This window comes from Eucalyptus grandis, chromosome 3 (assembly GCF_016545825.1).
Source record: "Eucalyptus grandis isolate ANBG69807.140 chromosome 3, ASM1654582v1, whole genome shotgun sequence".
NCBI classification, from domain to species: domain Eukaryota; kingdom Viridiplantae; phylum Streptophyta; class Magnoliopsida; order Myrtales; family Myrtaceae; genus Eucalyptus; species Eucalyptus grandis.
The window spans coordinates 17,723,994-17,737,106 of NC_052614.1; the positions used below are offsets into that span (position 1 = coordinate 17,723,994).

The window sequence follows — 13,113 nt, forward strand, 5'->3', positions numbered from 1 at the left end:
AAGACCAATTATAGAAAGAAGAAGAGGGGCTCCGAAGCGATGGCACTCACGGACTTTTGTGCCGATTCCTCGAGCTCGCCCTTCCAATTTCAATGCTTGATTTGCCTATGTGGGTAGTTCTTCTTTCTCTTTTTTCTTGAATGATGATGGAAGGAAGGTTGGGGTTGATATTCCTGTGGAAGTTTAATGGTGGCGCCTCTGTATGTGTATACAGAGAGATATGTAATAAAGCGAAGAGATTAGCCTACGAAGATATCCTTTATGGCAGGATATCAGTGAGTCTTCAGCACCTGACCGCTTAGCTTTGGAGGAGACAACGAACTCAACAGGTAGAAGTCAGTGGCATGTAGATGAGCTGAGTAGGAAAGTAGTGCACAAAGTTCTATGGATAAGCTGGACATTGTTGTTTGGGGTACTATCTAGGAAAATACTTTTAACTTGTACTTTTACAAGATGGGCCCACCCTCCGTTTGGAATTGAAGTTAAACGTGTGGGAGTGAAGGGTTGAAAAATTAGATAATATCCTTGGTCTATGATGACAAAGCGTCTTAGTCAAGTAGTTTTATTTTGTTTTATCACCTTTTCAGGGTTTCGTGAAGTCAGGAGTTGGGGCTCCTCTTTGTTTTTTGTTCTGCTTAGTAGATTTGTTTTTGGGGTTCGCATTATCTTTTATGGAGATGGATAGGTATTTCCTCGTTGCCTTACTTAGTATACTTCTTGCATAACAAAGAAACCAAGGAGAAAATAAATTGAGATTGACTACCAGGGAGTGATTGGTAATGCTAATTCAGGGATTGATGTTCGTCTACCCTCTGACAAACTATTATACAATCAATTAAATATGAACTATGATTATGAGTTGTGCCTCTCCATTGCAATTAGGGTGTGCTCTGGAGTTTCTCCCTTGCATGAACACAACATGTGTCATGTTGGCAGGTACTTGATGACACTGATACTTGGACATTCATACATGTTAAATTGTTATTCCTGTATTTAGTTGCTCCCAAACTTTGTTGTACTAAAAGAAATATCTTACACTCATTTTTAGGAGTGAATGGGGTCGTCGAGGTTAACCTATGTCCAATTATTTACCTTTTCATCTCTGCTTTTGGCTGATAAGCTGCTGGAATTTTGGCCCTTAAATTGATGGTATTTCATTGTTATGCTATGCTGAATGCTAATAAGTTCCTCCCCGGACTGGCTAGAGCATTATGACTAGTGGTTGTTAATTATAAACTATACAAGATTTTTTTACCTTGAAAATCGTATTTAGGATTGCTATCTATATGGGATACAATTAAAACGATGGAAGTTGGTCACATCAAAATCATTCCCATTGGAGATGTAGAATGGTTTCTAACCCTGGTCCTAAATATCCTACTTTGCCTTATTTAATTAGCACTCAATCCCATGGTAAACCAAATTAGGCTCCAATTCTTATTTTGCATGACCCATTGTACGTCTAAAACAATATCTAAACGCCAAAACTGCTAATCGGGGCTAACTTTGGGTTTGAACTATAAGGGAATTATCAATTAAGAATGAGATGTTGCCCTCATCCTGAATTAGATTGCATGGAAGGTTAATTGTTGGTGGTGGCAAGGCTGAATATACTTTCTGCACAGACTTGGGAGAATCCATAAGCTTTTCTCGATGTAAGAATAACCTTTTATTGGTGGAGTTGGAAGTGGGCTCTACCTTCATGAGAACTTGGATTGGGGTAAATGAAAGGTCTGTTGTGTGTCCACAGACAGCAATGCAGCACAATACCAACACCTTTGTACTGCAGCCATCTTTCCTAGTTGGGACGGAATTCTTTTTTACATAGTAGCACATACCTCTTTGCCTTTTCTATTTTTTCATCCTCCTCTCTTCTTCTTTTCATTGCCATTATCTGGTTTTGCGTTTGTTTTTTTCTCTTCTTTACTCATGCCCCAATGCTTCTCTAAGTTGACTTTCTCTAATAGGCATGAGAGTTTCTTCATTGATCTGCTTCTGCTGTGGTGATGCTCTTGCTTTTATCTTCTACTTTTGAACTTCATTCCATTTTTTCAAAGACAACATACAGGTGTTAGTGTAGAAGAAAAGATAAAGAATCTATCACTTTTAGACCTTAATTTTCTGTAGTCTTATGATCATTGATCCAAAGTCCAATTTCAATCATTTTCGGATCAATCTTAACAACCTTAATCTTAAGGGTTAGATTTTATACTGCAGGGATTGCCTCCCATTTGTGTGCGATCATGAAATGTCGTTTCATGTAGCTATGACATGCCATCTATGTAGAACTATCTAAAAAAGGAATGTGCTTGGCATATCGACATGGGAATTGGCTCTAGGCAATCTGTTGGGATGCAAGATCTCAGGCCTGGTGCTTGTGGTCTAGAATCTAATATTGTGGAATCCTCTTCGGTTTCTCACCTTCTGTTTTTGGATTCTCTCCCATGATTGCCCCAAATTTTTACTTTTTGTTCGCCTATTCATTTATGAATCGCATTACTTCTTTTTCATGTCTAGTTCAGGATACATTTGATGACATATCCTTTATGGGGATCTTATACTGTTTTCAAGTTTTCAAGTGGCGGGGATCCTCTTCATAGAGATACCTGTATTTGTATTGTACCTTGCTATTGTCCCTTTTGGTTCCTCTTTTGACAATATTATCATTCTAGAGTGACAAATTTTCCATGCTGTTAATCAAATAGTTCAAATCAAAGTTTTAATGGTGATCTAGACGTAATCAAGTCATTGACTTGATTGGATAGTGACCTATGTGTCGCATCTTTGTCATGATAGGCTGCAACAGCAATGGTGCAGCAAGCTGTGCAATATGTTGACCAAACACTTGATCTTGAGACCAAGATAAAGCTTATTAAGACACTTAACTCTGTTGCCACTAGGAAGATGAATATGTGAAATCAAACTCTGGTGCAGCTTATGTTCATCAACAATCTGCTTTTATTTCATGATTTTTGTAGCTAGTTTCGTAATGTAGTTATATTTTGAAATTGAGAGAGCATGATTGTTCAAGAAACTTGCAAAAATAAAGGAAAAACAGGGTCTTCTAGCATTATTGATTTGATGCAAGAAATGTGGGTAACTAGAAGTTGACTTCTGTTCTCACTGATCTTGTAATTGGTTTTCCCTTATCCTACATTCCTATGACGGTTTGAAATGCAGGTAGGAACTTTTGGAGCAAAGGCAAAGACGGAGAAAATTGCCTTTATTTTTGAACAAGTGCGGGTATTTTGTATTGCTTTTAGCCATTCATGCATTATTAGTATGATTGGTTTTCTGATTGATGGATTTTGCAGGTTTGTCTATGTAAGGGTTATGTCTGTGCACGTATCATTTCCAAGAAGGTCAACTCCCGAGTGTTTGATGCAGATCCTTCCATAGAAAAGAAAAAGTCTAAAGAAGGTGAAAACATCGTGGAGCAAGCGTCAGCTGATATTCCATCTCTTCTGGAGTTGAAACGGATAGGCGATGACTCATGATATGGTAAATTGGTGTTTTGCTTTTCGAATGTTGTGTCCACTATCTTTGACTAATTTGTTTTTGCTGATCAAATGCCACCTGGTATTCAGGTTGTGGTTCACCATGAACTTGTATGGCTTTATATATCTGGCACACACTCTTCTTTCTTTCTAGTTGTCTCGCAAACTCTCACGTTCCAAATGTACTTGATGGATTTGAACTCCCATCTCAGGTTACCTCACATTTATGTGGATAACAATGTAGGTATTACTCACATAACAATGATTTCCTTGAGATTTGGATTTGAGATTCCATCGAAGAAAGGGCAATGCAGGTATCTCTTTCCTTGTTAAGTCTTCACTGAGTTTTTGAAGGCAGAGCTATTCATAATGTGATTTAATTAAATGCAGGTTCTAAGGAAAATCTGCTGGTACTTAGTTCTATCACCACATGATCCTATGCAATCAAGCCTTCTTAATGCAACTTTAGAGGAAAAACATCTCTCAGAAATTCCCCAATTCAGGTACCATCTTTGAATTGTGCTAGGTAATTGATTGTAGATCTTGCAATATCTCAATAATGTGCCATAGGATTTGGTCGACCATACCTTTGATATTTTAATGTAGGTTGCTGCTGAAACAATTGGTCACATTGGAGGCTCTAGCGGACTCCTCTTTAAAAGAACTTTCAAAGGTGAATTTGAGAATGAGAAAACGTGCTAGCAGGTGCACTTGTTGGGAATTAGACAGGGCCCAATCATTGTCAAAAGAAGAATTTTGGCTTCTCTTTGGCATAACAAGCTACCTTTCTAGGAGCCTCTTCAAAGAATCATTGAACATGTAATTACAGAACTTGTCGTTTTTCTTCTTTTCATTGGAACAGCACTCAAATGTGACTCAATCTGTTTTCTGCAGAATATTATCGTTGTTTTGAAGTATCGCTCAAGGATTACCTTCAAGAGACTTGCAAAGCTATTATGCCTCAGTATCCAGGTCTGATTATGTGGAACATTTGTTGATGTTCTTTATCAGTGTCACACTTTATGAATGATTGCCTAGACCCCTCATTTAACCCTAAGCATCTTCTCTGCCTATGATCCCTGATTGGGGCATGGCTGCTGGACTTGGATACAAGTTCCTAATATGTATAAAAGAGGTTTTGGTGTGTTGAAAGCCAAAGATTTGTCATGGATTCGAGAATGTTGTCTTCATCATTTTGTTCTGTAAACATTCTGGCCAACATATATGTGTACTTTTTTTTTTTTTTGGCTTAATCAACTTCTGCTCATAAATTTGTTGTAGCTGTAAGCATCATTGTCTGGCATTGTGAAACCATTTCTTGTCCCATGGAACCTGAATCCTTAATGCACTTTAGAAGCGTGGGAGGAGCTCTGCTATATTGCTAGAAATAGCTGAGTGAGCTTTTCCTGCTGGTATTGACACTCCCTATTTCCTGTGTTACAAAAGTATATCTTACTAGAGATCTTGATTAATGTGTACAGAAAATCTTTGTAGCTGAATCACTTGAAGAAGAGCTTTGTGTTTGGGTTCTCTTACTCTGTTGTTAAGAGCTTAAATCAATCACATTAAATCAACACTATCAATTGACAGACAGAACATATAATGATAATTATACACGCTGGTATGATATTCTATCGTCTTGACCTCTTACTTCTATATTACCATTTTAGGAAGCTGAGAAGCATCTCTCCTTAGTGGTTGTTTCCAAGTACCTGGTGGCAATGGCAAAGATAGACCAGCCAATGGGAATTGTCAGTTTGAAAACGGCACAACAATGAGATTTTGAACTCATGTGACAAATTTGGAAAAGCCGCTTGACCTTGTTGAGAAAAGTTGCCGCCAAATCCCAATGCCGTGTGACATCGAGAGATGAAGCATCACTTCCAGGCGGGTGGTGGAGATGTGGTGTTGCTGGTGGTTGTGTCTAGTAGTGACAGAGATCCCGTTGGACTAGAGGTTGGGCCGATGGAAGTTTCACTGATGGTGACCACCAATTTTTGGCCACGAGAGCAATGGACACCTTTAGGAAAGTGTAGATGCGAGCAATACTCGCCAGCTGCAGCGACAGAAAAGGCCATCGGTCTATTGCTTAGGGTGGTGAACGGAGAAGCGGTGTTGCAGTTGTCATTGTTGTCTTTTGACACGTACACGACATTGTAGTTGTTGTTGTTGGAACCTGTATTGAACACTGCAAAGATGATGGAAGATCATCCGGCATTGAAGAGTGACGCTCAAGATTGATTGCAGTTACAAGTAATCGAGAACGGATGGGTCAGAGCAAAGTCATTAAAAATTATGATAAGCGAGTATCTGATTCCTACTTGAAGAGCACCAAAACGAGAAGGGCGTGTTGGCTCACCCAGTCAAAGGACATGGTAGTGTTGGAATGGATCCTTCTTCCCGCAGAACCTCTGATTATTTGCGCTTAGCCATTTTGGTCGGGCTTGTGCCATAATCTCAGGTCGAGGTCACCCCTTAGATCTCCATTCTTTGTCGAGGAGGTGATTTTTGAGCGCAAACAAAAGTGGGAAGTAAATGTTGCGAATGATACACATGGACTGTATAGTGAGTCACTAGTTTTGTTGCTTCGACTGAGTATAATACTTTCTTGAGCGGCTGATGACCAAGACTGCGATCGAAAACGAAGGAAGCATGTACTTATCTTTTGATGGGAGTGAAATTACTCAGACTCTAGGATGTTGCCCAAACAGATTGCGGGATGAGGTGGGAATGAACGCGATGCAATAATGCTCAAACCAATTATAATTGGATTAAGGAGGACAATTTGATCATGGGCTGCAATCTCGCAAATTTTCTAGTCTCTATTCTATACAATTTCTTGATCATTCCAGCAATCGATCAGAATATTTTGACTAATTGATATCTATAAAAGTTCTCCATATAAAAGTTCTCCATTATAACTAGATTAGAACATATTGCAATAACTTATATATAATGTCATATTGCTTAATCCAAATTCCCACTCCAGGCAATAAAATTTATTGCTTTATGGTTCAAAAAGGCCTAGGCCGGGTACTTAACACCCATGCCCAAGTCCATCGAAGCTCCACCTGACACCCATGCCTAGGTCCATTGAAGCTGTCCTCGAGCCTTGATGCCAAGGAGGTCCCTCGCGCATAGGACACGAGTCCATTGAGGCAAGGTTAAGACCCCAACAGTAGTGGAGGATCCAAGCAATGGCACTAGGGTCCTAGGCTTAACCTTCATGGACCCGAGCCTAACATTGATGGTCCCAAGCTCATGGACTGGGGATCCAAGTAGGGGCCTTAAGTATTGGGCCTAGCATTGGGAGCTCGAACACATGCACCAGGGTCCTAGGCTCGGCTTTGATGGACCCGAGCACGGGCACCAAGGTCTCAAGCCCAATTTTGATGGACTCAGGCTAGGGTGCTAGGAACCTAGGCATAGGCATCGGGGTCCCAAGCCCAACCTCAATGGACCTCAAAGTGGGCACCAAGAAGCCAAGCTTGACCTCAATGGACTAGGGCCCAAGCCTTAGGGGAGCCGGGCACGAGCTTTAAGAACTCGATCCTAAGTGTCTGGGCTTCAACGGATCAGGGAGCCGGCGTTGAGGACCGAGTCCATGAATGGGGGTCCTAGCCTAGCCTTGATGTACTTAGGCTCGACTTAGATGGACCCGGGCAGGGGCTTCAGGGTCATGGGCACAAGCATGGGAATCCAAGGTGCAACCTCAATGGACTGGGGCCCAAGCGTCGGGGTCCTAGGCCCTGCCTCAATGGACCCAGGCTTGCTCTCAATAGACCCGGTCCCGCTACCAAGGGCCTAGGAGTGAGTTCCTACGTCCAAACACAAAGTTTCTAGTCCAAAAGTTTATATAAATTGAAAAATGATATCCAATTTTTAAAGAAGAAATCATTTAAAGAAATTTTTTTCCGGAAAATTTTTTTTTGTGAAACGAATTTGTGTCAGATATGGGAATTGGCCAGTTTATTGCATATTCTGAGTTTTAGAATAGCCGACGGAACGGGCTGTGCCGTTACCATGGGCCGTAATGGGCCTTGTGCGCCGCATCCCATGATGCGATCATTGCTCACGGACTTCTCATTTAACTCTTCTTGTTTTTCGCATTGAGTTCAGTCCGTGAGAAAAGGGGGAATTCCACCACGTTATACCAGCAATTGTAAACCCATTTAGAAATACTAATACAAAGAGGAGCTACATCCTCTCAAGAAAAAAAAAAAAAAAAAAAAAAAAAAGGGCCGATCCTTTACCTCAACAGGTGGGGAGATTCAAACACATATACTTTTGCGCCGAAACTTAAAAATATTATTTAAATTTCAGAAAATTATGAATAAACTCATTAGTGAATCTACGTGTTACAATTTGACTGCCATGAAAGTTTTAGCCGTTTGGGGTTTTTTTTCTCCTGAAAAAAAAAAGTCGAAAGTATGTGTTTTAAGATTTGGATATTGTGAAAAGTAAGAAGTAAAAGTTATGTAAATAGGTTAATGTTTCCTGGTGTGCACGCGGCCGATTCTCAATTCAGAAAACCATGATCACCTTGTCATGTCCTCAAGCAACCACCTTGGGACAGTCGCACAGATGCCAGGCAGTTCATGTGTGGCTTGACCATAGTTCAATGAATAGTGTCGATCTCACGAGATCTTTCTTTCTTTGAATCACGTCAGCTTGTTTATCTGCTTAATTTGATCTCACGGATGCAAGGTAGTCTACATCTATATGCCTTGTTGTATCTATTTATCAAAAATCATATGTGACGCAGAAAATTTTATCTTATCCGGCTTTGTTCTTTTCGATATGAAAGTCTATTCGTTCAAATGCATCCATAATGATCAACCACAGGATCATATGTACGTATATATAATATATATTTATGATGTCTCAATTAGTAAAATATCTTTATATTTAATATCAATTTCTATGTGAAAATGGAATGTAATCGAGTTGCTATTCGACCGTCCGCGACAAGCCCTCCAAAAGAGAAGTCCAATTGTCAACCTACTAACTCCCACCAACATTCGTTCCTATCTCCACATGAATACAACGCAAACCATAAAAACAGATGCCGGTGCAATGAACATTCCATGGGAATGGAAGAGAAATCCTTCAAGCTAAATGTCCACAGGATCATGGGCAATCTGCATTTGTTTATGCAGGCTAAACCCTAGATTCAAGGAATCGAACATACATATCTTATCTAGTTGTCCAAATTCGAATCAATAAAGGGTCGTCCAAATACTAAAGTTTAAAGAAAAGGAACGACATTGAACCTGGATTCCGTAAATTACCATGTTTAAACAAAAGCTTTGATTAATCTACCATCCCATTATTTTTTAAAATTTTCTTTTTTGGTAGACGGAAACTGTCGTGTGCCGATTTTGTCACAACATCTTATTATATTCTTCAAAAAATTGGAGAAGGTGACAAACCCATTAGCTCCCTTTTTAAATTGGATAGGTTCATTCAGGACTCTCAATCGAGGATTATGCATTGAACCATGCGTAGCAATTTGTCAACCGGGCAAAAGCGGGAGTGGAAATTTGACAGCATTATTCAGTGGACTTTGAGGAGGAAGAGATGATGATGATGACGACGATGATGAGTCGCGGATTCGTCATTAATCTTCGCATTGTTAGTGGCCATAAACTTCTGATTAACGTAGTATATCCATCTAAACTTTTATGACTTTGGTTTAAAAGATAATCCAAGTCGGTATTGCTTTAGTTGCCTGATGACAGATACGGTATAATGTACAAAGTGGATGCATGGATGGATCGCTTCCTTTCATCGACAGTCTAGTAATTATATAGAAATTAAAATTCGAAATTGATTGAATACACAGCAAAAACCTTTGCCTAAAAATAGCCCGAAAATGAACAACTAGTCGTGAAATAACATGAAATTGATTGATTTTACGGCCAAAAATGACCTCAAAAGATCCCCTCGAGGCCATAATATAGAAGTGCGAAGGAGTTTTGTGGATTGATAATGTGGATCTCCTAAGTCTTCTCCAATCAAAAGTCATATTCCCTAGTTGAACAATGTGCAAATTGCATTTGCAAACTCAATGATATCTATCTTTCTGAAAGCTCGAAAAACTAATTAACAACCTGTAACATCACGCTTTAGAGGCGTGCAAATTCCACTTTCCTTTAGGTCGATTTTACTTTTCTTCAACTTTTGACAAAGTTGGTACTTGATCATTCTAGATACAAAGTACTTGAGATTTATTCACAGCCTCCTCTTATATTTGGTAGAATTTTAATTAATACTCTAAGTTTTGCATCTTTCCAAACTAAGTTGGTATTAATCCAAACATTCTAAAATGGGCATAAAACCGTCTTGATATCACTGAACAAAGCTAGCCACACTAATCGCTCTTCTACACCTTGGACTATTCAAATAAATATGTGTATTAAACCAGGTATTATAAAATATGCAAATCATAACACTTCATGATATAATTAAACACAGTTATAGTTATACCTAATGAACATTGAATCTGAGATAACATCTAGAGACACAAAAAGACCTTAGGATGAGAATGAAGATGTATACAAAGATTTTGATACATATAACAATGGCCTAATAGCTCCTAAAAGAATTCCTTCTCACGCACCATCTTGAAATCCACTATTCAATTCCGTGATCACCCCCAATTCAAAGAAAATACCACACAGGCAACAACTTCTTGGCCAAGATTACATGTAGACGTCAAGATAAATTAGACTTTTCCTTAAATCTTTACTTAGAATGGTGAATATATAACACATAACTTAGAGACCAGTGAGTGACGTGCTTTAAACGCGGGGCAAGATTACTTTGATTTCAAAACTCATAAATGCTCAATTAGAACTTAAAATCGAATCCAACAAAGATCAATTCTGCTAATGAAAATTAAATCGATCGATCCACCTTTTTGAGACTAGCATGAATTGTTATGATCTTCAATAGTCCATCAACTTGAGTGTGGTTTAGGTATAGAATCTTCTGTGGGCAAAAATCCACAATGATAACCTACTTGATCCTACATCTTTATCGCGTAGGTGCCATGTTGAGGCTATAAAACGTCAAGATTTGCGTGTTCCAAGGACAAAGTCGAGTGGACTGGTTGTAATAAGTCGACAGCATTTGCTTTATTGTCTGAGGAGTAGAGGGGACTGAATGTAACCCATGATTCGAGAATCGAGGTGCCAAGTCGATCAACACGATGCTGACGCATTGTATTTTTGTGGAGATGCTGACTGGAAGAAAATAAGCACTTTGATCGAGAATGATCGCCCATCACGCGTTGCTTGGTAATTAAGGTCTACAATTTTGTCTAGTCGTAAAAAAATTGTTCTACAGCTGGTGTTGATCAATCAATTAAAGGCTAGAGCAAAGTCTTCTGGACTTTCATTGGATATACTCACGACATGAAGAAAAATTATTACCCAAGTGAAATTTACACATTGATATGTACCCAATTTTTTATCTTGATAAATGAATCATATTATTAATCGTTGATTATTTCAATGATGCGGATGTGGTCAGAATTCTCACCTTTCTCCGTTAGAAAGAAGGCTCGACTGGGAATTATGCTCCCCCTCCCAAAAAAAAAAAGGGCTCAACTTGGGCTATGGTGAGGAGGGTTTCTCTGACTCTAGCCCATACTCATGGACATCTTCAAAAATCACCTGCATTTCATGACAAATGCCCAATCATTGAATGCACATAATGCATTTTTCTTTTCATGTTGTATCAAGAATTGCAGATGCATGCACTTTACATCCGTGACCCTTGTTCCGTTCCCCCTCCCCTGACAATGTCAGCTCTTTTGAACCCTCCATCTTTGACAAACCCCAAAACCCTAATGTTGCCTCTTCCTTTCCTTAACATTTCTGCGTGACCTTGATGCCCACATCTAAGACTTGTAAATCCAACGAGATTGGTCGACTGAATTCTACTTCCTGAATTAACCAAAACATTGGAAAATCTTGGATCTTGGTCCCAAAAAATTTATCTTGAGGTGGCTTAGTATGGAACCCATCTTCTGTCGTGCTATCTTGTGCTGTTATAGTTCTTTTGGAGATCGGCCACGTTCTAGAAGAACAGGAGCAAGTTGAGTAGGGGAACTACAAAAGATTGTCTCCTTGTCGGTGCATGCTAGTTGCTGTTCTGTCTGAATCGGAAGAATATGACCGCACAGTACCACCACCAAACATCATTCTTGATGTTTGTGAATATTCATGGGATGGGCCTGAGGGTCCCGTAGGGGATAATTTGAGAAAATTTAGATGTCTATGGGGGGCAAATAAAAATCAAGAAAAATATGTTGTTGATCTTTTCTTTTCTTTTTCTCTCTCTTTTTCTCTCTTTTTTTTTTTTTTTTTTTTTTTTTTTTGCTATTGGCCACATTGTCGGTAGTGCTTTAATTTCCTCACAACTTGGCATTTGATAATTTGGAAAAAAAGCTACCCATTTGCAGGTCTCTTTGCTCTTTTGCCCTTTTCGATTGGAAATTTCCTGTTCTTTTTCGTCAAATTGATGTGATTCCTCTCATTGAATCCTCACAACCTGAATGGAGTATTGTTGTTTTGGATAATTTTTATTATTTATATGCTGCATAAATCTAGTGGACAACTAGAATATACAAATCATTTGATCAATGGGTCCTCACTAATCACGTGTATATCATTCTTTTTACTTTTTCTAAGTTTTGTTCATTAAACATGGTACATGTTGCACTGAGAAATGTCTTTGGGCGTGATGTTAGATATACATGATAAAGTGGGCATTGTAGCTAAGAAATCCAATGAATTTAATCCTTCACTTAACAAATTTGAATTGCAATCTGGGTGCCAAAGAAGACGAATTTATCTTCACTTATTTGCAGCCTAATGACATATTTTCATAATTTAGGGCACAAATGAAAGACTTAACTATCCGGAAGTCCATAATATCTCGAGTTTTTCTTTGATCAACTGAAGTGTGGACAATATTATTGACACACCAGCTGTGATAGTATTGAACTCGGGGCATTTATATTTTCATCATGAAATAATTAGCCATATAAAGTTCGAATTTGTGGACAGGTATGGGAAGAGTAGTAGTGCTAGGGTGTGATTTTCATGTGCAAAAATTTAATGTATCTGTGTCATTTTCCCTTTTATCTATTAAAGTTATCTATCCTTGATTTAAAAAGAAAAAGGATTGTTTTACTAATGACAGTTGCTAGCTTGGAGCATTAGAGGATTGCTATCAAATTATAAAAAATAATGTGAATTCTCGAATGCGTCTCTCGCATATAGTTTGGAAATGGGATATGGTCTTGTATTGAAGTTTAATGTCCGATCGTCTTATAGTTAATGAAGCAAATAAAAAGGAACGGGGAGATCTAAATGTTAGACTTCCTCTTTTGATATATCCTAAAAAATCACAGACCTTTCATTTTATCAAAAAAGTCTAAACGGTTGGGCAATTAAAGTATTTAAATTAGCTAATGAAAAAAATGCAAAAACCTAAGCAAAGACCATAAAACTAATAGCGATCCTCTCAAATTCGAGCATTTTCAGTTTATCCATTCAAAAGGACAGTGTGAATAATACAAAGTTAAGTTATGGGATGGTTGTCT

The 13,113-nt window shown here is 38.6% G+C and overlaps 1 protein-coding gene across 10 annotated transcripts; it reads left to right on the forward strand.

Annotated features, from left to right (window-relative positions):
- Positions 1 to 5,793, forward strand: LOC104436923 (26S proteasome non-ATPase regulatory subunit 12). Of its 10 annotated transcripts, none has more exons than XM_039310383.1 (6): positions 3 to 109; positions 3,181 to 3,237; positions 3,315 to 3,501; positions 3,888 to 4,000; positions 4,104 to 4,316; positions 5,168 to 5,793. In XM_039310383.1, exons 3-6 carry the CDS (start codon positions 3,487 to 3,489, stop codon positions 5,190 to 5,192), a joined length of 366 nt encoding a protein of 121 aa, XP_039166317.1. In that variant the 5' UTR covers positions 3 to 109; positions 3,181 to 3,237; positions 3,315 to 3,486; the 3' UTR covers positions 5,193 to 5,793. The 10 variants fall into 10 exon arrangements, 7 of the variants coding, with proteins under 7 accessions (XP_039166318.1, XP_039166317.1, XP_039166316.1 ...); XM_039310381.1 differs by lacking the exon at positions 3 to 109 and adding exons at positions 117 to 329; positions 2,797 to 2,928 and having other exon boundaries at positions 3,181 to 3,501; XM_039310384.1 differs by lacking the exon at positions 3,181 to 3,237 and having other exon boundaries at positions 1 to 109; positions 3,388 to 3,501.
- The last annotated feature ends 7,320 nt before the right edge of the window (positions 5,794 to 13,113 follow it).

Coding starts and splice junctions, on each gene's coding strand:
- LOC104436923 (XM_039310384.1), top strand. Junction 4,001..4,103: donor TCAGAAATTCCCCAATTCAG/GTACCATCTTTG, acceptor ATTTTAATGTAG/GTTGCTGCTGAAACAATTGG. Junction 4,317..5,167: donor TTCAAAGAATCATTGAACAT/GTAATTACAGAA, acceptor TTACCATTTTAG/GAAGCTGAGAAGCATCTCTC.